The sequence below is a fragment of the Pseudophryne corroboree genome, chromosome 5 (assembly GCF_028390025.1).
Source record: "Pseudophryne corroboree isolate aPseCor3 chromosome 5, aPseCor3.hap2, whole genome shotgun sequence".
NCBI classification, from domain to species: Eukaryota; Metazoa; Chordata; class Amphibia; order Anura; family Myobatrachidae; genus Pseudophryne; species Pseudophryne corroboree.
In genome coordinates this window covers 392471776-392498480 of record NC_086448.1, presented here as the reverse complement: position 1 = coordinate 392498480, position 26705 = coordinate 392471776, and the positions used below count along the sequence as shown (strand labels likewise).

The following is a 26705-nucleotide window of genomic DNA, read 5'->3' as shown; positions in this document are numbered from 1 at the left end:
GTCATCGAACCTTTTATGCAAGGGGCTGACACTGTCGTGTAATACCTTCCACATATCCACCCACTCTGGTGTCGGCCCCGCCAGGGGGTGACATCACACTTATCGGCACCTGCTCCGCCTCCACATAAGTTTCCTCATCAAACATGTCGACACACCGCACACACACAGGGAATGCTCTGACTGAGGACAGGACCCCACCAAGTCCTTTGGGGAGACAGAGAGAGAGTATGCCAGCACACACCACAGCGCTATATAATGCAGGGATGCACACTATACAGAGTGATTTTTCCCCTATAGCAGCTTATATACACAGTTATGCGCCTAAATTTATGTGCCCCCCTTCTCTTTTTTACCCTAGAAGTCTGGAACTGCAGGGGAGAGCCTGGGGAGTGTCCTTTCAGCGGAGCTGTGAAGAGAAAATGGCGCTGGTGTGCTGAGGAAGATAGCCCCGCCCCTTTCTCTGCGGACTTCTCTTGCTTTTTTATCTGCTTTATGGCGGGGGATTATGCACATATACAGTTTAATAGCTGTATTATGTGCTATTTAGCCATGTAAGGTACTATAATTGCTGCCCAGGGCCCCCCAGCGCCCTGCACCCATCAGTGACCGGAGCGTGTGGTGTGCAGAGGGAGCAATGGCGCACAGCTGCAGTGCTGTGCGCTACCTTAATGAAGACCGGAGTCTTCAGCCGCCAATTTTTCACTTCTCTTCGTTCTTCTGGCTCTGCGAGGGGGACGGCGGCGCGGCTCCGGGACCGGACGACCGAGGCTGGGCCTGTGTTCGATCCCTCTGGAGCTAATGGTGTCCAGTAGCCTTAGAAGTCCAAGTTAGCTGCAAGCAGGTAGGTTCGCTTCTCTCCCCTCAGTCCCTCGTAGCAGTGAGTCTGTTGCCAGCAGATCTCACTGAAAGTAAAAAACCTAACAAATACTTTGTTTTCTAGGAAGCTCAGGAGAGCTCCTAGGGTGCATCCAGCTCTGGCCGGGCACAGATACTAACTGAGGTCTGGAGGAGGGGCATATAGGGAGGAGCCAGTGCACACCAGATATAATACCTAATCTTTCTTTTAAGAGTGCCCAGTCTCATGCGGAGCCCGTCTATACCCCATGGTCCTTACGGAGTACCCAGCATCCACTAGGACGTCAGAGAAATACAATGACTGTAAGTGGTATTAACCTCTTGTAAATTGTGATTAGTCTGTGATTAGATTGTAAAAATCAAGAGCACAATCATAACACCTAAGCAAACCACCTGACACTGATAAATAAAAGCAAGTAATACACTAAATTGGTCACCTCACAGGAAGAGTTCGATCTCCTCTTCTGCGATCCATTTCACGCTGGGGAACAGGATACCATCTGAAGTTCAATTTCCAGTTGAACCCACCATAGGTCATGTCAGAACCAGCCATATATTCAAAAGTATCGTCGCTAATAACATCAATTATGGGGCACACCACAGTCCTCCTTTATAACGATGAAACAAAATTGCATTACTAATGGATTCAGGCTTTGGCTACTTAATGTTATATCAACAAATTATTTTGATACAATTTAAAGATACTTTCAAAAAATGCAAAACTGATGTTTAAGAAACAAAATGTATTTAATAAGCTGACTGTAAAATGCAGTATATAATTTGAATGTCTAAATGAGAATTCAACAGTGTTTGAATGCACAGACTAAATATATGTAGTTTTTCTCTAAGTTTTCTAAAATAAAAGCCAAAGGGATGTCTTTTACAAAAGTAAATACTGTAACTCTGCAACGCAAATACAAGTTTGGACCCAGCTGTGAAAAATGCACCTGTATGTCTACCATACTGCATAGGATTCTGAAGCAAAATTTGTCAAGCACAAGTTTGAACATGCAGAGGTTAGAAGAAAACACATTCACTTTGAAGTACGAAAGAAAAGGCACACCACTTAGCTCCATTAAGCAGACAAGTGTGGAAACCAGTAGTGAGATGGCTCATATTCATGGGAATTTCTTCCAAGGCTGATAGAGCCTTTAGTTCTGATGCAAAATCAGACAACTTCCACAACCCCCCATCCCCCCCCAATTTTTTTTTTACCACAATACATTGTATAATATAAATATCATTTAAGAACAGATAGTGTTGTTCTTCTCATATGTATAAAAAAAATTGGATTTTAATTACCTACCGGTAGTCCGTAGGGGATACTGGGAATCCATTCAGAAACATGGGGTATAGGCCCTCATTCCGAGTTGATCGCTCGCTGCATTTTTTCGCAGTGCAGCGATCAAGTGAAAAAGTGCCAATTCTGCGCATGCGCTAAGTACTTTCACACAAAACTTTGTAGTTTTACCCAAGCTCGAGCGACGTTTTTCAGTCGCTCGAGTGTTCATAGTATGATTGACAGGAAGTGGGTGTTTCTGGGCAGCAACTCTGCGTTTTCAGGGTGTACGCTAAAAAACACAGGTGTGCTAGGCAAAAACGCAGGAGTGGCTGGAGAAATGGGAGAGTGGCTGGCCGAACGCAGGGCGTGTTTGTGACGTCAAACCAGGAACTAAACACAAGCTCGCTGCCTAGGTGTCATCCTTGACTCTGAACTGTCGTTTGTTTCACACATTCAATCTGTCTCTAAATCATGTTACATGCACCTCAAAAACATATCCAAAATACGCCCTTATCTTACACAAGACACTGCAAAAACTCTGATCCATGCACTCATCATCTCCTGCATTGATTATTGTAATAGACACCTTACTGGTCTTCCCAAACATAGGCTCTCACCACTTCAATCCATTTTAAATGCATCTGCAAGGCTAATCTTCCTCGCCAGACGTTCTTCGTCTGCTGATCCGCTCTGTCAGTCCCTCCATTGGTTACCGGTATTCTACAGTGTCAAATATAAAATACTTTTACTTACATACAAGGCTATTAACCAAACTGCACCATTATACATCTCCTCACTCATCTCAAAATATCTCCCTACCAGACCCATCCGCTCTGCACAAGATCCTTGTCTCTCATCCAGATGTATTACCTGTTCCCACTCAAAATTACAGGACTTTACCCGGGCTTCATCCACTCTGTGGAATGCCCTCCCACGCACAATAAGACTCTCCACTAGTCTCCAAACATTTAAATGTTCCCTGAAACTCATCTCTTCAGACAAGCCTACCAAATTCCTGACCCACACACATAACCTTCAATGCTTCCCTATCCAGTTACATCTACTCTGCACATTCCCCATAACCTCACATTTTGTCTTCCAACATTGCTGGATGATCATATCATACAACCCACTAAGAACTGTCAAAGTAAAAAATATTACATAAAAAGAACATACAAACTACACACATAAGTCGCTATATTTGCAAATACGCGCAGCGAGCACAGCAATATATGGTAACACACGCATTTACACAGACATACCACAGAGATGGATTTGACACTTATTTAATGTAGTACATAATTATAAATAATATAAAGCGCCATACATCATGATGATTTAAAATTATCTAATGAAGTAATGTCATGGATGTGTATTATTTGAACTAAACAAGATAAACCGATCATGTGTACTATTAAAACAACCAGCTTAATGTGTAGATTAATTTGAAACTTGTTATGAAGTTGTAGGACATTGCAGCAAATAGTTATGATTAAATGTATAAAAGCTAAAATCACTTTTATTAGAACTATGGATATTCCAAGCAGGAAACTCAGCCAGCCCTTTGGATGTCTTCAAGGCTGAATCTGATTACCATATACAAAGGAACTGGTGACTCATCGTGAGTCCCCTCCCCCAGAAACTAGATGAGACATAAGCTGACCACACAGGAGGTCAGTTACTTGCTTTTTGGTCTCAGAGGATGATGGAAGAGTTGCTGGCAGTTTAGTTCCTGTATTTATTTACAGAGAGAGGGAGATATAAGCTGCATTGGAGGGAATGGTAATTGTATCGCTGGCATGTAACTGAAACTGTATGTAATGACGTATAACTGTATGTAATTGTATGTTCTAACTGCTCACTGTGTGAGTGTAACCATGTAACTATAGGTATACTGTACTTTGTAATATATATTGAATACATATCCTTTTTAATAACAAATATATACATCAATGAGCTTTGGAACTCAGATAATGTGTAGGTGTATTGTTTTCTCTTATGGGATGCAGTGTTTTGCGATATATAGCACACATTCATGGGATATGGTAATAAGAGGTGCAGGCATTTACAATATATATTAGAGCGGGCATTTTAAATATTTGTGAGAAAGCAATTTGGCATTCTTAGATGGGGGCTTGTCCGCGATTTCACATTCTTAATGATGCACTGTACATTACAAACGCGGCTGTAATTGACTGGCTTCAATGAACGCATTGAGAAGCTGATGAAAATAACATCCATGTTAATGTATTGTTGTGGTATCAGTAAGCCGCTGATATGAAATTCAAGGAACAATGTGTTTCTCATAATATTTAAGATGCTAAAATGCATTTTTATTGTTGCAAAACAAGGTTCAAATAAGTCATATTGTGTTTGATTCAGATTGGATTGCTTATCTCTTAAGTAGGGTTAAAAGTATATGTAAAAGTTGCTGCATAGCCTTGATATAGTTTTTATTTTTAACTCGGGCCTAAAATAACTGCTGGTGCTTGTATGATGTGTGATTTCTTTGTGACAAAGGAAGCCACATGGTCTGTCCTCCATTTTGGACTAACCACATGGCCTGTCCACCATTTTGTGTAACCCTAATGGAAGTGGAAGGGGGAGGAGCAGTTGCCATTTTGGGAAGGTCATTTTTCTAAATGGCTGATTTTCAATGACCAGAATAATCAGCTCTCTTTAGTCACATTCCCTTAGAATGTAAGCTCTCACGAGTAGGGCCCTCTTCCCTCATGTGCTTATCCTTTTCTTACTTTAATAATCCTCAACTGCCCAAATCACGCAGTTCTTTGGCCACCTGGAACTTATCTCTGTCATTTACTGGTGTAGTTATGCTTAGTTACCCTGTACTTGTCCTAAATTGTCTTCAACTGTAAGTCACTGTTTTCTTGTTTTGATTATGTGCATATGTACTCTGTAATTGGGCGCTGCGGAACCCTTGTGGTGCCATATAAATAAAGGATAATAATAATAACAACAATACTAAAAATAATAATAATAATAATAATAATAATAACAACACCATTTATGAGTTACCAATGCATTTATTTAACCCATGCCATAGTCAATTACAAATAGTTTCAGCTGGGCCTAGTGAAAGTTAATAGTGAGATGAATACTTGATGTAAGAATTACACACAGAAAAAAAAAGTTGTTTTTTTTCTTTTACCTCTAGGATTCAGTTAACTCTGCTTGCTAGTTTAGGATAGCCATTGAAATGTTAATTAACTACCCTCTCGAACAGGCATATGAATGTCTGTTGATATGCAAATTAGAGACTTTAAAGGAAATGCATTCATTCAGTAGGTGTGTACTGCATGGGGTTCTATGAGAGTCAAGTGATATATATTACATAAATATATATTATATATAATATTATTATAATTATGTGTATATTTATATCAATGTATGTTCTGCAAGATAGCTATCTAATCTGAATCATATCATTTAAATTATTGATTATTGCTAGAGTCATTATAGATCTGTGTGAAATAGGATACATTTGTTGCTATATAGGTAAATTTGAAATAACAGTATTTTAAGAAAGTAAGCGTAAAGACACAAACACAGTTCTGTATAAAAGTTTATACAAAACAAGTTAAGTCTAGTGGGCAATAGTAGTTAGTATTGCTCACATTTATAGAAGCTGTGTGATTTATTGCAGACGCAGGGTTTTGTACACGTGTCTCAGACAAAGTACAGGACTGTGCACGCAGCGTAAGAGAGACGCACGGTCGCGTGTTTGCGCTAAGTGCGTAAGAATGCGGGCGCTGAGTACAAATTATACAATAGTGTCGTTTAGTTCAAAGGTGGGATAGTAGACATTTAATACAATAGCACACAACTATCAGATTTCAAAAGCAGGTTACTCTAAATTTAGTTTAAAAACTGTATTGCCTCTGGCGTAAAGCTGCCTATCTGAATGAATTTAAATTCTCTGTACGGAAAAACAAAGTGTATTTGAGTGAGTGAACGCAGGAGCGAGTGGAACTGAACCCATAAACTGAAGTGGTCTGAAGTGGTTTGAAGTGGTAACACCGGGTTAGCAGAGGCCCGGTGGCGTAGGGTTCGCTACCTTGCGTTATTAGGAACTGAAGTGGTCTGAAGTGGTATCCCATACAACTAAAGTGGTCTGGAGTGGTCTAGGCTAGGTGGTCTACAGCAATTGTAGGGCATATAGATAACTAGTATCTATAGGCTGTGCTATTACATCGCATGTCCGTGTGTTCTGCACAGCACAACGTGATACCATTGTGTCATATGCGCTGTGGGAGAGCATATGCAGACGTGATTGCATATACAAAAGGGGTTTTTCTTTGACAACGTCGGGAAATCTCCCTGGTGGGCTTCACTGGAAAGGGTGAAGGATAGTTATCTAATTTCTCTGTTTTTCACCCTACAAACAATTCCAGCTGAAACATACCGAAAAGAGATACTCGCTGCCTCTCTCAGGAAAATATTCCAAACAGAGCTTCCACCGAAAGAAATTACGGTGCTGTAAGGTCTGATAGGAGCCCTAGGCTTGGTACATTGCCTTCGCTATCGACAGTGTATGGTAGTACTGGCCAAACTGGGCGGTGAGCGGGTGGAAGCGCTGGGAGAACTTTCACCGTCGCCTTATATTGAGTATTTTGGTGTTTGTGGGAAAAAACCCACAATTATGGGAGCCAGTTGCTCAAGTAAAGGACGTTTAAACAGGGTTCAGGTTTAAGAGGTGCGACCAAGAGAGTCAGCAAGGTTTATTAGGTGTGAACAATATGGTTCACACACGGAGGCTTTTTGCAATGAATGGATACATATGACTGACAAAGATAGGGTACCATTCCCTAAGGTGAGCAGCTTTGAACCAGAGGTATTGCAGAACTTAAGGATAAGAATATGTCTGATAAAGTCCCAAGAAAACAAAGGGTCAGACATACAAATTGTATAAACCTGCGACAGCAAGAGGGGTTGGTGAGTTTGATCATAAGGTATTGCAGGTGGTATGTTTAACCAAAGTCATATAAGACAAGAATGGAAATATAAGAACTGTTTGAACTTGTAGCAACAATAAATAAGTAGGAAGAAAAAAAAAACAGAATGCAAGTATGCTCATATATCAACATTAGATCCCGTGTACCTCCTCGCCACTTGTCCCGTATAAGCCGCGGCTGTAAGCCCCCCGGCTATTAGAACCTCTCAGCGATGCCAGGAGTGGAGTGGACGGTCCGCAGCAGAAGTGAGAGCAGTCCGCGGCAGAGGGCAGTGATGCACCTATAACAGGGAGAGGCAAGCCGCTGCAGCCATGAAGCTGTCCGCTGCCATCTTACCTCTGAGCCACCGCGACGCTGCACTTGTGAGGGAGTGACGGGGACCAGCGGCAGCGCGAGCTGGATGAGCTGTCCGCGTCCGGATTATGAGGTCGAGCCTTGGCAGCCGTGATGCTGTCTGCAGCTTAGTTGTACACCGGGAGCATTGGCCACGGGTAGCGGTGAGGGCCGCAGGCGATCAGCAGCGGCAGCGTGGCTGACCATGGCTGGGCAGGGCTCCCAGCGGTGCTACACAGAAAAGTCACCTGGCGGGGAAGCAGCATGAGCTGTCCACCCCGCTCACCAGGAAATATAAAATGGAGCGGCGGCAGTGTGAGCTGCCTGCCCGCTCCTTACCTTGCTTAGAAAGTTAGTGGAGGCTCTGACGGGGCTTCTTCATTTATGCGTCGTCAAGCTCCTGCAGCCTTACGAGGCTGAATCAGCTGAAGCTGATTTAGGTCTATGGTGGGGCTCCTCTGATTGAGCACCGACAAGACTCTTCTGCCAGCAGCAGCACACACAGACCCGGACCCAAGCTTCTTAATAAGCTAGGAAGTGCTGTGGTGAAAAATGTAAATATAAAAAGTAAAAATAAAATATCTGGAACTTCAGTCGAGGATGTGCAATCCCTGAGGCACATAAACACTGAGGTCTCTTTGGGAGTATGGAGGAGGAGGGTTACACATTTAAATATTTAAACGTGCCTATCCCTGCTATCGCAAGTCCATATCCCAACAGTACTCCAGTGACCCCTAGTGGATGAAAAAGAAAAATGTGTCTTACAGTAGTTGCAACGTGAAGTGACTAGGAGGCACATAGACACTGTGCCAATAGCATATCTTTGCTCAACTGTATATGAATCTATGAATCACAACAGAACTTGTCATGGAAAAAATAAGATTTTACTCACCGGTAAATATATTTCTCGTAGTCCGTAGTGGATGCTGGGAACTCCGAAAGGACCATGGGGAATAGCGGCTCCGCAGGAGACTGGGCACAACTAAAGAAAGCTTTTAGGTCACCTGGTGTGCACTGGCTCCTCCCACTATGACCCTCCTCCAAGCCTCAGTTAGGACACTGTGCCCGGACGAGCTGACATAATAAGGAAGGATTTTGAATCCCGGGTAAGACTCTTACCAGCCACACCAATCACACCGTATAACTCGTGATACCATACCCAGTTTAACAGTATGAAAACAACTGAGCCTCTCAACAGATGGCTCAACAATAACCCTTTAGTTAACAATAACTATGTACAAGTATTGCAGACAATCCGCACTTGGGACGGGCGCCCAGCATCCACTACGGACTACGAGAAATAGATTTACCGGTGAGTAAAATCTTATTTTCTCTGACGTCCTAGTGGATGCTGGGAACTCCGAAAGGACCATGGGGATTATACCAAAGCTCCCAAACGGGCGGGAGAGTGCGGATGACTCTGCAGCACCGAATGAGAGAACTCAAGGTCCTCCTCAGCCAGGGTATCAAATTTGTAGAATTTTGCAAACGTGTTTGCCCCTGACCAAGTTGCAGCTCGGCAAAGTTGTAAAGCCGAGACCCCTCGGGCAGCCGCCCAAGATGAGCCCACCTTCCTTGTGGAATGGGCTTTTACTGATTTAGGATGCGGCAGTCCAGCCGCAGAATGCGCCAGCTGAATTGTGCTACAAATCCAGCGAGCAATAGTCTGCTTAGAAGCAGGAGCACCCAGCTTGTTGGGTGCATACAGGATAAATAGCGAGTCAGTTTTCCTGACTCTAGCCATCCTGGAAACATAAATTTTCAAGGCCCTGACTACGTCCAGCAACTTGGAATCCTCCAAGTCCCTAGTAGCCGCAGGCACCACAATAGGTTGGTTCAAGTGAAAAGCTGATACCACCTTAGGGAGAAACTGGGGACGAGTCCTCAATTCTGCCCTATCCATATGGAAAATCAGATAAGGGCTTTTACATGACAAAGCCGCCAATTCTGACACACGCCTGGCTGAAGCCAAGGCCAATAACATGACCACTTTCCACGTGAGATATTTTAGATCCACGGTTTTAAGTGGCTCAAACCAATGTGATTTTAAGAAACTCAACACCACGTTGAGATCCCAAGGTGCCACTGGAGGCACAAAAGGGGGCTGAATATGCAGCACTCCCTTAACAAACGTCTGAACTTCAGGTAGTGAAGCTAGTTCTTTCTGGAAGAAAATCGACAGAGCCGAGATCTGTACCTTAATGGAGTTTAATTTCAGGCCCATAGTCACTCCTGCTTGTAGGAAATGCAGTAATCGACCCAGTTGAAATTCCTCTGTTGGGGCCTTTTTGGCCTCACACCAAGCAACATACACCCGCCATATGCGGTGATAATGCTTTGCAGTTACATCTTTCCTGGCTTTAATCAGCGTAGGAATGACTTCCTCCGGAATGCCCTTTTCCTTCAGGATCCGGCGTTCAACCGCCATGCCGTCAAACGCAGCCGCGGTAAGTCTTGGAACAGACAGGGCCCCTGCTGCAGCAGGTCCTGTCTGAGCGGCAGAGGCCATGGGTCCTCTGAGATCATCTCTTGAAGTTCCGGGTACCACGCTCGTCTTGGCCAATCCGGAACCACGAGTATTGTTCTTACTCCTCGTTTTCTTATTATTCTCAGTACCCTTGGTATGAGAGGCAGAGGAGGGAACACATAAACTGACTGGTACACCCACGGTGTCACTAGAGCGTCCACAGCTATCGCCTGAGGGTCCCTTGACCTGGCGCAATATCTCTCTAGTTTTTTGTTTAGGCGGGACGCCATCATGTCCACCTGTGGCCTTTCCCAACGGTTTACCAACAGTTGGAAGACTTCTGGATGAAGTCCCCACTCTCCCGGGTGTAGGTCGTGTCCGCTGAGGAAGTCTGCTTCCCAGTTGTCCACTCCCGGAATGAACACTGCTGACAGTGCTAAGACGTGATTTTCCGCCCATCGGAGAATCCTTGTGGCTTCTGCCATCGCCATCCTGCTTCTTGTGCCGCCCTGTCGGTTTACATGGGCGACTGCCGTGATGTTGTCTGATTGGATCAGTACCGGCTGGTTTTGAAGCAGAGGCCTTGCCAGACTTAGGGCATTGTAAATGGCCCTCAGTTCCAGAATATTTATGTGTAGGGACGACTCCCGACTTGACCAAAGTCCTTGGAAATTTCTTCCCTGTGTGACTGCCCCCCAGCCTCGAAGGCTGTCATCCGTGGTTACCAGGACCCAGTCCTGTATGCCGAATCTGCGGCCCTCTTGAAGATGAGCACTCTGCAGCCACCACAGTAGAGATACCCTGGTCCTTGGAGACAGGGTTATCAGCCGATGCATCTGAAGATGCGATCCCGACCACTTGTCTAAGAGGTCCCACTGAAAGGTTCTTGCATGGAACCTGCCGAATGGAATTTTTCTTCGTAAGAAGCTACCATTTTTCCCAGGAATCGTGTGCAGTGATGCACCGATACCTGTTTTGGTTTCAGGAGGTCTCTGACTAGAGATGACAGCTCCTTGGCTTTCTCCTGCGGGAGAAACACTTTTTTCTGTTCTGTGTCCAGAACCATCCCCAGGAACAGTAGGCGTGTGGTAGGAACCAGCTGTGACTTTGGAATGTATAGAATCCATCCGTGCTGTTGTAGCACTTCCCGAGATAGTGCTACTCCGACCAACAACTGCTCCTTGGACCTCGCCTTTATAAGGAGATCGTCCAAGTACGGGATAATTAAAACTTCCTTTCTCGAAGGAGTATAATCATTTCTGCCATTACCTTGGTAAAGACCCTCTGTGCCGTGGACAGTCCAAACGGCAGTGTTTGGAATTGGTAATGGCAATCCTGTACCACAAATCTGAGGTACTCCTGGTGAGGATGGTAAATGGGGACATGTAGGTAAGCCTCCTTGATGTCCAGGGATACCATGTAATCCCCCTCCTCCAGGTTTGCAATAATCGCCCTGAGCGATTCCATCTTGAACTTGAATTTTTTTTTATGTATGTGTTCAAGGATTTCAACTATAAAATGGGTCTCACCGAACCGTCCGGTTTCGGTACCACAAACAGTGTGGAATAGTAACCCCATCCTTGTTGAAGTAGGGGCACCTTGACTATCACCTGCTGGGAATACAGCTTGTGAATTGCCTCTAGCACAGTCTCCCTGCCTGAGGGAGTTGTCGGCAAGGCAGATTTGAGGAAACGGCGGGGGGGAGACGCCTCGAATTCCAGCTTGTACCCCTAAGATACTACTTGAAGGATCTAGGGATCCACCTGTGAGCGAGCCCACTGATCGCTGAAATTTTTGAGGCGGCCCCCCACCGTACCTGGCTACGCCTGTGGAGCCCCCCCGTCATGCGGTGGACTCAGAGGAAGCGGGGGAAGAATTTTGATTCTGGGAACTGGCTGACTGGTGCAGCTTTTTCCCTCTTACCTCGTTTTACACGCTTGCATTTCTGAAGCCGAAAGGACTGTACCTGATAATACAGTGCTTTCTGAGGCTGTGAGGAAACCTGAGGTAAAAAAAATTTCTTCCCAGCTGTTGCTGTGGATACGAGGTCCCAGAGACCATCCCCAAACAATTCCTCACCCTTATAAGGCTATATGTGCCTTTTAAAGTCAGCATCACCAGTCCAGTGTCGGGTCTCTAATAACCTCCTGACCGAATGGACATTGCCTTAATTCTGGATGCCAGCCGGCAAAATTTCCCTCTGTGCATCCCTCATATATAAGACGACGTCTTATGTTCACAAAATAGTATCCCTGTTTGACAGGGTTACAGACCACGCTGCAGCAGCACTATCTGCAGGTCTCAGTCTAGTACCTGAGTGTGTAAATACAGACTTCAGGATAGCCTCCTGCTTTTTATCAGCAGGTACCTTCAAAGTGGCCGTATCCTAAGATGGCAGTGCCACCTTTTTTGACAAACGTGTGAGCGCCTTATCCACCCTAGGGGATATCTACCAGCGTAACTTATCCTCTGGCGGGAAAGGGTACGCCATCAGTAACTTTTTAGAAATTACCAGTTTCTTATCGGGGGAACCCACGCTTTTTCACACTTCATTCACTCATTTGATGGGGGAACAAAACACTGCCTGCTTTTTCTCGCCAAATATAAAACCCTTTTTTAGTGGTACTTGGGTTAATGTCAGAAATGTGTAACACATTTTTTATTGCCGGGATCATGTAACGGATGTTCCTAGTGGATTGTGTATATGTCTCAACCTCGTTGACACTGGAGTCAGACTCCGTGTCGACATCTGTGTCTGCCATCTGAGGGAGCGGGCGTTTTTGAGCCCCTGATGGCCTTTGAGACGCCTGGGCAGGCGCGGGCTGAGAAGCCGGCTGTCCCATAGCTGTTACGTCATCCAGCCTTTTATGTAAGGAGTTGACACTGTTGGTTTATACCTTCCACCTATCCATCTACTCTGGTGTCTGCCCCACAGGGGGCGACATCACATTTATCGGCATCTGCTCTGCCATCACATAAGCCTCCTCATCAAACGTGTCGACACAGCCGTACCGACACACCGCACACACACAGGGAACGCTCTGACTGAGGACAGGACCCCACACAGCCCTTTGGGGAGACAGAGAGAGAGTATGCCAGCACACACCAGAGCGCTATATAATTTAGGGATTAAGACTATATTGAGTGAATTTTTCCCAATAGCTGCTTGTATATACAATATTGCGCCTAAATTTAGTGCCCCCCCTCTCTTTTTAACCCTTTGAGCCTGAAAACTACAGGGGAGAGCCTGGGGAGCTGTCTTCCAGTTGCACTGTGAAGAGAAAATGGCGCCAGTGTGCTGAGAGAGATAGCTCCGCCCCTTTTTCGCGGACTTTTCTCCCGCTTTTTTATGGATTCTGGCAGGGGTATTTATCACATATATAGCCTCTGGGGCTATATATTGTGATATATATGCCAGCCAAGGTGTTTTAATTGCTGCTCAGGGCGCCCCCCCCCCCCCCCCAGCGCCCTGCACCCTCAGTGACCGGAGTGTGAAGTGTGCATGAGGAGCAATGGCGCACAGCTGCAGTGCTGTGCGCTACCTTGGTGAAGACTGATGTCTTCTGCCGCCGATTTTCCGGACCTCTTCTTGCTTCTGGCTCTGTAAGGGGGACGGCGGCGCGGCTCCGGGACCGAACACCAAGGCCAGTGCCATGCGGTCGATCCCTCTGGAGCTAATGGTGTCCAGTAGCCTAAGAAGCCCAAGCTAGCTGCAAGCAGGTAGGTTTGCTTCTTCTCCCCTTAGTACCTCGCTGCAGTGAGCCTGTTGCCAGCAGGTCTCACTGTAAAATAAAAAACCTAATTATATACTTTCTTTCTAGAAGCTCAGGAGAGCCCCTAGTGTGCATCCAACCTCGGCCGGGCACAAAATCTAACTGAGGCTTGGAGGAGGGTCATAGTGGGAAGAGCCAGTGCACACCAGGTGACCTAAAAGCTTTCTTTAGTTGTGCCCAGTCTCCTGCGGAGCCGCTATTCCCCATGGTCCTTTCGGAGTTCCCAGCATCCACTAGGACGTCAGAGAAAAGCCCAGGCCGCTGCACCACAGCACTTTGTATACAAATTCAGAGACTCCGTCATATATGTGTCGCATATCAAATTAGTCACAGTGTCCCCTAGTGTTTCCCTAGTCATATGGCATTGCAATGAAAACATTTTTTTGTAAAAAAAAAAAAAAAGATGCAAAAAGACACCCAACTCTAGTAGAGCCACATGGGACATTGGGCACTGAGAGGGGCTGTTTGGCGCGACTGCAGCAATGAGGACACATGTGCAATAAAAATTTAGTATGGACAAACTGCACAAAAAAGAAAAAATAGGATTTTAATACCTACCGGTAAATCATTTTCTCTTAGTCCATAGAGGATGCTGGGGACTCTGTAAGGACCATGGGGTATAGACGGGATCCGCAGGAGACATGGGCACACTATAAGACTTTGAATGGGTGTGAGCTGGCTCATCCCTCTATGCCCCTCTTTCAGACCTCAGTTAGAAAACTGTGCCAAGGGAGACGGACATTTCTAGGAAATAATTTGTTTAAACACAGTGAGTGTCATACCAGCTCACACCACGAACATACCGTAGAACGTGGCATTCAATAGAATACCAGCCAACGACATGAAAAACACACAGCCACATGCTGAGAGAATATGTAACACAACTAGTGTGTCAACACAACCAATAATAAGACACTGCCTGCCATGGCATGCACAACGTCAGCAACAGCCTGACAGAAAAGAAACACCACAAGAGTGTAACCACAACCAAAAACTACAGACACAGTACGCACTGGGACGGGCGCCCAGCATCCTCTACGGACTAAGAGAAAAGGATTTACCGGTAGGTATTAAAATCCTATTTTCTCATACGTCCTAGAGGATGCTGGGGACTCCGTAAGGACCATGAGGTTTATACCAAAGCACCAGACCGGGCGGGAGAGTACGGACAACTCTGCAGCACCGATTGAGCAAACATGAGGTCCCCATCAGCCAGGGTATCAACTTCGTAGAGCTTAGCAAAAGAGTTTGAACCCGACCATGTAGCCGCTCGGCAAGGTTGAACAGCGGAGTCTCCTCGGGCATCCGCCCAAGAGAAGCCCATCTTCCTAGTAGAATGGGTCTCCATCAACTACAGTAACGGAAATCCAGCCGTAGAACCAACACGTCGAATCGTATCACAGATCCAGCGTGTAACAGACTGCATAGACGCAGGCACACCAATCATGCTAGGAGCATACCAGACAAACAGACTCTGTTTCCCCAATCTGAGCCAAAGTGGGGACATATATATTCAAAGCCTCAACTACATCGAGAGACTTTGAATCAGCCAATGCTTAAGTAACCACAGGAATCACATAGGCTGGTTTCTGCGAAACACAAAAAACACTATTTGCAGAACTATTATCCGAGTTCTCAATTCCGCTCTATCCACATGGAAGATCCAACAGGGGCTCTTGTGAGACAAAGACGCTACTTCCGACACCCGCCTTGGGGACGCTAAAGCCAATAGCATGACCACTCTTCAAGAGAGAAATTTTAACAAAATCTTTCATAAAGGTTCAAAACAGTGTGACACAAGAAAACGCAACACCATGTCAAGGTCCCACGGTGCCAATGGGGCCACAAATGGAGGTTGGATGTGCAATACTCCTTTCATGAAAGTCTGAACTTCCGGAAAGGTGGCCAATTATTATTTTCTTTTTTTTTAAAGAAAACGTATAAGGCCAAAACTGCACTGAAATGGAGCCTAACTTTAGGCCTGCATCCACACCTGCTTGCAAGGAATGGGGAAGAACGACCCAGCTGAAAGTCTTCCGTAGGAGCCTTCTTAGATTCACCCCAAGACACATCTTTACGCCAACTACGGTGGTAAGGCTTTGCCGTTACTTCTTTTCTAGCCCGAAGAAGTGTGGAAATGACTTCACTGGGACTACCCTTTCTGGCTAGGATATGGCATTAATCCGCCACACCGTCAAACGCAGCCACGCTAAGTTTTGATACACGCCCGGATCTTTGTAACCGTTCCTCACGTAGAGGAAGAGGCCAGGGATCTTCTATGAGTAAATCATGAAAAACTGGATACCAAGCCCTCCTTGGCTATACCAGAACAATGAGGATCGCCTGAATCTTTGTTCTTCTTACGTTTATCACCTTCAGAAAGAGTGAAAGCGGAGGGGACACACAGACCGACTGAAAACACCCAAGGTGTCACGAGGGCGTCCACTGCTATAGCCTGAGTGTCCCTTGACCTGGAACAATATCCCTGAGGCCTCTCGTTGAGCCGAGACGCCAACCTGTCCAATTGAGGCACTCCTCAAAGACTTGTCCCTTCTGTGAAAACATCTCGATGACGACTGTATTTCTTCCGGAAGGAGATCGCGTCTGCAAAGGAAATCTATTTCTCTGTCGTTTACCTCCGGAGCGAAGACTGCTAACATAGTGTTTACCAGTCTTTCCACCCAACGGCAAACTTTTGCATCTTCTGCCATTGCCGCTTTGCTCCTTGTTCCGCCCTAGCGCCTTACTTACGCCCCTACTGTCAAGTCGTCCGACAGAACTAACACGGGCAGACCACGAAGAATATGTTCGTTAAAAATAGCTCTTAATTCAAGAAAGCTTATTGCAGACAAGCTTCCCAGCTTGACCTTTTCCTCCGGAAATACGCCCCTTGCAAGGACTGCTCCCCAGCCTCGGAGATCTGCATGCATGGACACCAGGATCTAATCCTGGATCCCAAACCTTCGCCACCCTAGAAGGTGAGAACCGAGCAGACGCCACAGGAGCGATGTCCTGGCCATTAGGTTCATATTCCGGTGCAGTTGAGGGTGAGACCCGGACCACATTTCCAACTGGTCCCTTGAAAACCACTCTGGCATTTGACCTGCTCACCGAAAAGTCCTCTTAGGCTGCACCCATCCGCTTCATTAACGGAACATATTGATGGATTGTCACTGCAAATCTGATAAGACTCTGGATCCTCAGACCTCTTTCCACAGGAAGAACACAGAACCTCAACCGTTCCATATCTACTCTGATACCCACCCTCCGACATCTGCGTCGTTGGGAACAACAGCCATTCCCTGTGTTGAAGAACAGTAAGAGAGAAACAACAATTTGCACCACTTGTTTCTATACCTCGCCTTAATAAGGAGAGTGTCACAGTACAGAATAACAATGGCTCTTAATATTAAAAGAAAACCAACATACTGCCATCGCTCCGGTGAAATGGCAAAGACAATCCTGGATCTCCATCCAGGTAATCTGAATGCGGAGAACAACGCAATTAAACCTCTTATTTTTATTTTTTTTAACAGGGACAGCAGGACAATGCCCTGAACCTGACGCACCTCTGGTATGGCGTCGTATACTACCTCCCCTTCCAGAGGGGAAACAGCAAGATCTATTAGAAAATCAGTGAGGGGAAACATCTGTAACTCCAGAATGTCCCCCTTTGGATTCTATAATTAACTCACAGGTCCTAGTCTATTCCCGGACTAACTGAAAAGTAGTAGACGAGTCCCCACCTCAGTGGGGTCCAGCCAGATAGACTCAGCGCCACATGGTGGATGTGGTAGAAACAGAAAACGACATCCGCTTCTGCGAACCTAACAAGGCTGCAGAACACTTACCTTTTCACCTTCCACTGTCTGCACAGAAAAGGAAAAAAGAACGGTATCGAAACCAGTTAAAACGACTGCATCCCACAAAAGAATGTGTCACCAAGTTATGTGTCACAAAGTTAGATTTACAAGCAGTATCCGCCGGGATTGACTAAACTGAGGAATCCCCAAACAGCGGTATACCGTCCCGGGGAAAAACTCCAGTATCTCTCGGAGTCAGCCTCAGCATTCCCCCGGCCACACCTCCTGTATACGTACGGCAGCCTGCCGCAATGTTATAGCGAAGAACCAACATTAGGAGCATCCCCTCTCTCTTTAGAGTAATTCTATTGGATGTCTTTCCGAATATAAACACTCCCTCGTGTGCATGTAATGCAAATAAGCCCAAAGCAGAGAAATAAAATATCACTTAGCTTCCTGTATACAATCCTTTGTGACAGGGCCCGTGTCGATCAGGAGTTGACTTTCACAGTATTCTATCCGCGGCGGGAAAATAATAAACATTCGGACTCCTTGAGAGGATGTGAGACCAACTCGTCACGGCCGACCTAGAGCTTTATCAACAGAGCGACCAGCACATGAGAAGGAATACTATTACTTCAGCATTCATTATAAATCATAATATGAATAGACATATTGTAATACACTTATACACACACATCCTAAAGAAATATAAATATATGAATGTGGAATGTCAAAGGGAGCTATATGCGTTAATTTTGTAAATTAATCTTCCAGATTATGACCACAAAATGATAAAACAACAATTAGTTTATTCATATATTGTCTATGTACATTAAAATTTGGTGAACATAAAAATTAAATAGTGTACATATTTAAAATGCAAGTTCCAATTTTTGTTGAAGACATGATATATCAGTATATTCCATCCAATAGTATAGTATACAGGATGTCTGATGTTCTCACAACAAGATCGTACCCGACGCGTTTCGTCCCAAAGGACTTCATCAGGGGTTCATGTCAATCAATATTGGAAGAGTTATGAGGAAAAGGAAACCGATTTATATGGTAATGTTGTTTCCACAAGTAAATTCAAGAAGTTAAAAACAAGATCGCGCTGAGTGCACCAGTGTTCACCATTGATCCAGCCCTCATATACGTACAAATTGAGGGATTGCGCTGTTGTGATCCCTATCAGCTACAAACACATTTATAGTGATCCAGCTTTGAGTAGTGACAGGCTCTCCTGAACAGCAGTGTATATATATAAACAGTTGACACCAACAGCTACCTACATTATGACAGTAGTCATACTAAAAAATGGAAAAACAACATCCCTTTTTCAACAATGTACAGGATAAGGAGGAACTGCAGCACTCATGAAACCTTCACAGACCAGTCTAAGATATATGCAGACAGATTTAGAGAAAAAGGCTATCCGGAGAGAATTATTAAAGAGGCTGTTGATCGTGGCGAGAAACTAGACAGAGAAACCCTGATCCATCCGAAAAAGAGAGACGTGATGAAAAGCTCCACAGTACCTTTCATCACTCAATACAGTTGTGAAGAAATTAAAATCAAAAAATCGTTTTCAAGACACTGGCATATCCTAAAAATGGACCCTGTACTGAAAGAATTTCTACCAGAACATCCGCAAGTTGTATTTAGAAAATCCCAAAATCTGAAGGAAATCCTGGCACCCAGCATGATTAAGTACAAGGTGATTACCACTCAAAGCCTTCCCAAGTGTAAAGGCATGTACAAATGTGGACACTGCAATATGTGTAGGTTTGTCCACCCTAATAGGAAATCCTTTTTCAATTCTTAACAGACAAGGGAATTTAAGATGAAGGATTTCATTAACTGCAACACTACATCTGTAATCTATGTGATTGAATGTGGATGCCACCTTAAGTATGTGGGCAAGACAGAAAGACTCCTGAAACTTCGTATCCAGGAACATGTACGAAACATCAAAAATAAAGTGGAGAGTCACCACCTCTCAAGACATTTTGCTGAGATTCACAACTCAAGGAAACTTTCACATTCAGAGCCATTGAACACGTCAAACTAGGACCTAGAGGGGGCGACTTACTGAGAAAATTATCCCAACGGGAGATGTATTGGATTTTTACTTTAAATACCCTCCAACCGCATGGTCACAACGAAGGCTATGAGATTGCCCCTTTTTATGAGGTAGATGTAGGGACCACTATAGCCTTTGCCTCTGGTCTCCAAAATCAGATATTTTACACAAAACACCCTCTCCCACTGTCGCTTCAGGGCTAGATATATCATTTTTTTAATAGGATATGAACTAATATTTTAATACCTATGACGGTCTTATACATATACTATGCCTTGTTGTTTTATGTATGTTCATAATGTTTATATTGAGTGATTTTAGGGTGGTTTTTTGACTGTTACCAAATCTATATGCATTGTTAATGATTTTATATATTTCTATAAGCAAAAAAAAAATTCTAAGGTTAATAATGTATGAAGCTGGTTTCTATGTATACAAATAGGTCCTACTGCCATAACCAGTATCTGCTATTTCCGGGGACGCATATGGTGTCTGCCCACTGTCGATATTATGTAAGCTTGGGATTGGACTTTGGCTACTGTTTATGTGCTCGGATGGTTATATATCACCAAAAGGATTACCCAATCAATCCCCCTCCGCAACACTACTATTGGAGGCGATTCATAAGTGACAGCATTTGCGTCACTTCCGCCAATAAAGACACCTATTCACTATGCATTCTTCCACCAGAAAGGAACAGGAAGTGACCTAACAGTAAGGGCGTGTCACTTCCGTCAATGTTAGAACAGACGCCGGCCACTGGGGATGGTAAGGCCTGACCGGAAGTGACGCGGCCGCGGCCGGTACGAGCCGCATCACTTCCGGTAATCGAGTACATACAAGCGGTGACTTATGTCACTGCTTGCGTGGTGTGCCACAGAAACATCCCACTCACAGAATCATTGCCTCACCAATGTCTTTGATATATAATCACTTCTTATGTATTTTATATAGAGGTCTAATGACGATCGGGTGCTACTTCCGGTTCCGGAAATGATGTGAACCGGATGTGACCACAGTACTAAACAGAAAGTAGCTATAAATGTGTGTACTTTTTGTGGCTCTGTATTCTCATGAGGAAGCCCAAAAGGCGAAACGCGTTGAGAAACTGACCTACCTATTTACTGCCTGTATCACTGAGCTAAGACCTTTATTCTATTTATTTACTATGTTGTATTTTGTTTATTAAAATATTATACAAGGCAGTGGGTCAAAATTGAATGAACAAACACACTATACAGGACCTGCTTGGGTTATCTGGATAAAAGCTTATCCTATATGCTTGATTGAAACATCGATTTGGTACGTATGACATATAGGGGAGGGTACCCCAAGATATTTACAAAGTTATTACGCTATATGGCGATGATCTTTGTCTCCTGACATACAGGTGGGGAGCAGCCACTGAGAAAAGAGAGACCGATAGGCCTGATTCCAAGACTATATCCGGTACTTACCTCACAGTCACGTGTCCATAATTTACCAATTACTTGAATTACTACACCATATGGCGCTTGTTCTTCTCCCCTACCTCTATATATATATATATATATGCAGATTGTCCGAAGAATTCGGGTCCCTAGTGACAATAATGTGTATGACCATGTACTGAATGCCCCAGTTGTGGATCTACCAGGAAACATTATAATCGACAGAAAACCTAGTATTCATAGACAGCAGGGAGTAGTAACCAGGCAAAATAGCATTCCTGCGACCCCGAGGGGTCCGAGGGAAGTATACATATATCATTTTTTTTTTTTTTACTTGTGTAATTTTTTTATTGAAGTTTTTCAGGGAAAAAAAAAAAAATCATTAAATACAGAACAAAACCAGAACATCAAACAAAACTAAGAAAAAGGTACAGGAAGAATACAGTAAATAATACAATCTGTGTCACACAGAAAAAGATAATAAGTGTCACAGCAATATCACAAATTCACATACTAAGCCTCAATCAGTTAGCGAATAGTGCTCCAGCTGCAGCCAGACGGGAGGTATTCCACCTATCCCACTTGCTAAAGTAATGGGGTAGGGTCCCTCTAGACCTATGTGTACACCTCTCATGTCCCGACACCTCATTCACCAGAGCTCGCCAATTGTACACATTAGGGGAAGAAGTAGCAAACCAGTTACGCGCTATAATCGCCTTAGCTAAGGTAGTCAGGGAAAGAACATATTTGTAAAATGCCGGGCAGTAGGATTCCTTTAAGTCTAGCGCAAACATACACATTGTAGAAGAGAGGGGGGGCAGCGTAGGCTCACTGAGCAGAATGTCCGACCAAACTGCTTCCCAAAAGGCATATACAGTGGGGCATAGCCATAATAAGTGCCAAAAGGTAGCTTCAGGGGCACCACATCTTGGGCAGGAACTATCAGGCCGTAGCCCTGCTTTACATAAAGAAACTGGAGTTCTATACATCCTATGCAAAACAAAGAAATAAACCTGCTGGTATTTGACACACTGAGTAGAATATTTAAGAGAACACAACACCTGTAGCCACTGGTCATCTGTAAGTGAGCCAATATCTTGCTCCCACTTAAATTTAAGCTGGTCAAATATATTCGGGCAGATGTGGGCATTAAGACTACCATATAAAATGGAAACTTGGTGTCTTGTACCTAAATTCATAACCATGTCTTTAATCGGGGAATCAGAAATGGACGGGGGCGAGGTCCCAAACTGTGCCTGCACCGCATGGCGGAGCTGTAGATAGTGATAAAAGGATCTATTGGATACTCCAAGCTCCTCCTTCAGTTGTGTGAAAGATTTGAAAACACTGTTATCATACAGTTGCGAAACTGTGGTAAGGCCCGCCCAATCCATATGTTGTCCGGTGAGAGCTGCAATAACTCCCTATACTCTGGGTTGAACCAAAGTGGCGTGTTAGTCTGTACCTTGCCATGCATAGTAGGAGTGAGTTTGGCGCCATACAAGTAGCGACTGATGGAGTAAAGGAGGAAGACCAGCAGTAGAAGAGGCAGAGAGAAGGAACTGGAGAGGGGGAGAAGACCCCACATACTCTGCAAAGAATCTCTCAAACGTGGGACTATCCCTACTGAGAATCCAATTAGACAAATGTGCAAGTTGAGCAGCTAGATAATAGGCCCGGAGATTGGGAAAGCCCAAAACTCCATCCAATTTAGCCCTAACCAGAGCTCTCAGGGCAACACTAGGCGTTTTATCGCCTCAAACAATAGAGGAAAGCACACTATCAATGTTAGTAAAAATTTTCTTGGGGATATAGGTAGGAGAGTGCTGCAATAGATAAAGATATTTTGGTTGCATCACCATCTTGATCAGGTTAATGCGACTCGTGACAGTAAGGGGAAGCTTCTTCCATACATGAATCCGTTGCTTCAGATCCACCGTGACCTGGTCAATGTTTTGATGAACAAAAGAATTAACATGAGGAGTGATCCAGACACCAAGATACTGAAAGCGAAGGGTCCAGGCCAAGGAGGACACAACTGGCAACGGGTCAGGAAGAATACCAGATATGGGAAAGACATTAGATTTATTCCAGTTGATAGTCAGGACGGAATAAAGGCCAAATGTATCAACAATACCAAGAAGGGAGGTCAGGGAAGCATCAGGGTCTCTGAGGAACAAGAGCATGTCATCGGCATATAATGCAATAACATCCTCATGTCCGTCAATAGTGATGCCCATAACATCAGGGGACGCTCTGATGAGACACGCCAATGGTTCCACAGCCAGGGCAAAAAGGGCAGGGGACAGTGGGCAGCCCTGTCTAGTACCACGGGACAAAGCAAATGGGGACGTCACATAGCCATTGACAGATATTCGAGCCACGGGGGAGGAATATAGTAATTGTACCCAGCGTATGAATTTGGGGCCAAAAGCAAACCGTCTAATGACTTCCCACAAATACTCCCATTCCACAGAGTCGAAGGCCTTGGCAGCATCCAAGGAAACCACCACAGCCCCCGACTCGGGCTGGTCCCCCATCTGCAGGTGACAAAACAGTCGCCTCAAATTTTGAAGAGTGGACTTGCCTGCCATAAATCCTGTCTGATCATCATGAATGATCGAGGTGATAACACTATTGAGTCTAAGTGCCATAATTTTGGCCAAAATCTTGTCATCAGTAGGCAGCAATGAGATTGGGCGGTAGGATTCTGGGGCCGTAGGGTCTTTACCTGGTTTGAGGATCACCACAATAATAGCTTCGGACATAGAGGGAGGCAGACGATCACCCTCCAACAAGGCATTAAAGAGAGTCAAAAGATAGGGGACAAAGTATGCACGGTATTGTCTATAGACTTCAACCGGTATACCGTCGCTACCCGGGGCCTTTTTTATTAGGGAAGGAGGCAAGAGCAGCCTCAACTTCCTCTGGAGTGATATTAGCATCTAAAATATCTACAGATTGTTGGGACAACTGCGGCAGGGCAATGCATGAAAGATATTGCTGTAGTTGAGTGGAGGTATAAGTGACTTTAGAGGCATACAACGAGGAATAAAAGGACTGGAAAACCTGAGCTATTTCAGGAGTGGCATATACCATTTCACCCTGGGTATCACAGATCTGCTAAATGGAACCCCCAGTTCTCTCCCCTCGAGCCAGAAAAGCCAAGTAACTACCACCCGTGTCCGATTGTGAATAGAGGGTGTGCTGGGAGAATAGTAATTTGTGCCTTGATTTATCAAGCAAGTGGTCAGACCAGGCTTTCCTGGCCAAATCCCACCTGACTCGATCACCAAGGGTCTTAGTAGTAAGGTAAACAGACTCGGATTGGGAACAGGCAAGCTCCAGGCGCACCTCCTCCTCCCTACTAGATTTCTGGACATTAGCTATTTGTCGTATGAAGGAGCCCCGTAGCGAAGCCTTAAATGCGTCATGCTTAACCAGTTGATCAGAACAGGACGCATTATGAACCTCAAAATCATTCCATTCACGAGCCAAGGCCTCATGGTCAGTCAGCAAGGTAAAACCAAAAGGGATTCAATTTCCACAGTTTGGCCCCACAGACAGGCACAGAATCTATCGCCACCAGCAAGGGTGAGTGGTCCGAGATTCCCCTCTGTAGGTACTGGACATCAAGTACTCTAGAAGTGAGATCAGGGGAAACGAGGGCCAAATCTATTCTCGAGAATGTGTGAAAGCTGTCCGAGTGGCACGAGTATTGGAGTTGTATGGGGTGTCTCAACCTCCAAACATCCAGGAGTCCGAGCTCGGAAACCAGCCTCGCAAACGGTGTGGTGGACGGGGAAGCAGAGGGTAGAGAAGGGGGAAGCTCAGCCCACCGATCTAAAACTTTATCTAAAACATTATTGAAGTCTCCGATGCAAAGGACCGGTGCTGAGGGAGAAGTAGCAATAAACAACATTGCCTGCCGGAGTACTTCATTATTGTAGGGGGGGGATATAAACAGCAAGTATGTGCAAAAGTGTACGGTTAACATAGGCCCTAAGGAATACATACCTGCCATATTGGTCAATTTGGCTATGAACTAAATGGAAATTAACCGACTTCCGCACCAAAACTGAAACCCCCCTGGAGTTAGCAGAGAAGGTGGAATGATAGGAGAGACCAACCCAGGGTTTCCTGAGAGCCAAGGTTCTAGTACCAACCAAGTGCGTTTCGGAGAGGCATATGACATCTGCCTTATACTTCCTCACCTGAGATAAAACCAGAGCCCGCTTGATGCGGTCGTTCAGGCCCCTCAAATTCCAGCCGAGTATGCGTAGTCCATCAACCCCTGCAGCCATGAGTATAAGAGAGAAAGGACAGAAGGAGAAAAGAAGCAAGGGGCAAATATGGAGAGGAAGGAGAAGAGGGAAATCCAAGGCAAGCAAGGCACGCAACAGAGAGGAACCCAGAGTGTAGAGGAGGAGGGAGCAAAGGGACCGCTACGGTCCCCCGCCAGCAAACAGGCAGAGCATCCGGAGACCAGAAGGCATATATAAGAAAAATCATGGACACATTGCAGTTCAAGAAAAAAAAAATAACAGTGACACATGGAGCAATACATATACAAGAAAAAAAGAACAAAGCCAAAATGGCCCAAAATCTCCCCCCACCCCCCTCCCTGCATATCCATCCTAAACTAGACACGCCTGGAACCCCAAAAAACCCTAACTAAACTGAAAACCTATAACAACCCCAGGGAGTAGAGACAACTATTGCCTCTACAAAAAGGCTATATCCTAGCATTCAGCTCCTAAAATTAAAGATCATCCCCACTACATGGATAGGAGGAGTACAAAACCCAGAAGACAATGCGACCCCTGAGGGAGAAACAGTCCTCAGATAGGGGGCCGGGGTCTACGCTCCAGCCAGGCCTCCGCCTCCTGAGGGGTATTGAAGAAGTGTGTGGAGCCATCATACACCACCCTTAAATGTGCCGGAAACAACATGGCATATTGAATTTGATGGTCACGAAGCTTCCTTTTGACCTGAAGGAACTGTGCACGCGACTTCTGGACATCTACGGCAAAGTCCGGATAAACAGAAATATCATGGTTGTCAAATTTCAAAGGACTCTGTGTGCGGGCCAGCCGCAGGACCGCATCCCGGTCCCTGTAGTGTAGAAAATGGGCTATGAAAGTGCGTGCAGGTGCGCCCGGGGGAGGAGCCCTGGCAGGTAATTGGTGGGCCCTCTCCACAGAAAACTGAGGACCAAAGTCATTGCGCTGAAATAATCGGAGAAGCCATGTTTCCAGGAACGATTCTGGGGGGGGGGGGATCCCTCCGCTCTCCCGGGAAGCCCACAAAGCGGACGTTATTACGACATAGTCTACCGTCAATGTCGGAAAGCTTCGCCTTAACCGCCGACATCTGAGTTGTAAGATTGGAAACTGTATCTTTAAGAGGATTGGTGACGTCTTCTAATCGGAGATACGGTGCTCCGCCTCCCCCACCCATTCACAAATCTTTTGCATGTCATGTCTGATTAAAGTGATATCCACCTGTACTTGGCCGATTTTATCCATGACTCTGTGTTAGGACGTGGACATGGCCAAAAGGATTTGCTGCGTCGACTGAGATGTGTCGTCCTCTGGAGGAAGTGACCCCGAGGGGGAAGGGGGGGATGGGGAGCAGCACCCCGAATGGGTTGGGAGGAGGACTGAGAGCCTATAGCATATTTTTCAAGCTTAGCAGCAGCGG

The 26705-nt window shown here is 45.2% G+C and overlaps 1 protein-coding gene across 3 annotated transcripts in view; it reads right to left on the bottom strand.

Annotated features, from left to right (window-relative positions):
* Positions 1-26705, bottom strand: part of GALNT1 (polypeptide N-acetylgalactosaminyltransferase 1) — a 673496-nt gene that overhangs the window by 278710 nt on the left and 368081 nt on the right. For all 3 annotated transcript variants that reach the window (XM_063922716.1, XM_063922715.1, XM_063922717.1), the window contains one exon: positions 1293-1463. In XM_063922716.1, the coding sequence (XP_063778786.1) occupies positions 1293-1463 (171 nt within the window). The remainder of the gene's footprint in view (positions 1-1292; positions 1464-26705) is intronic.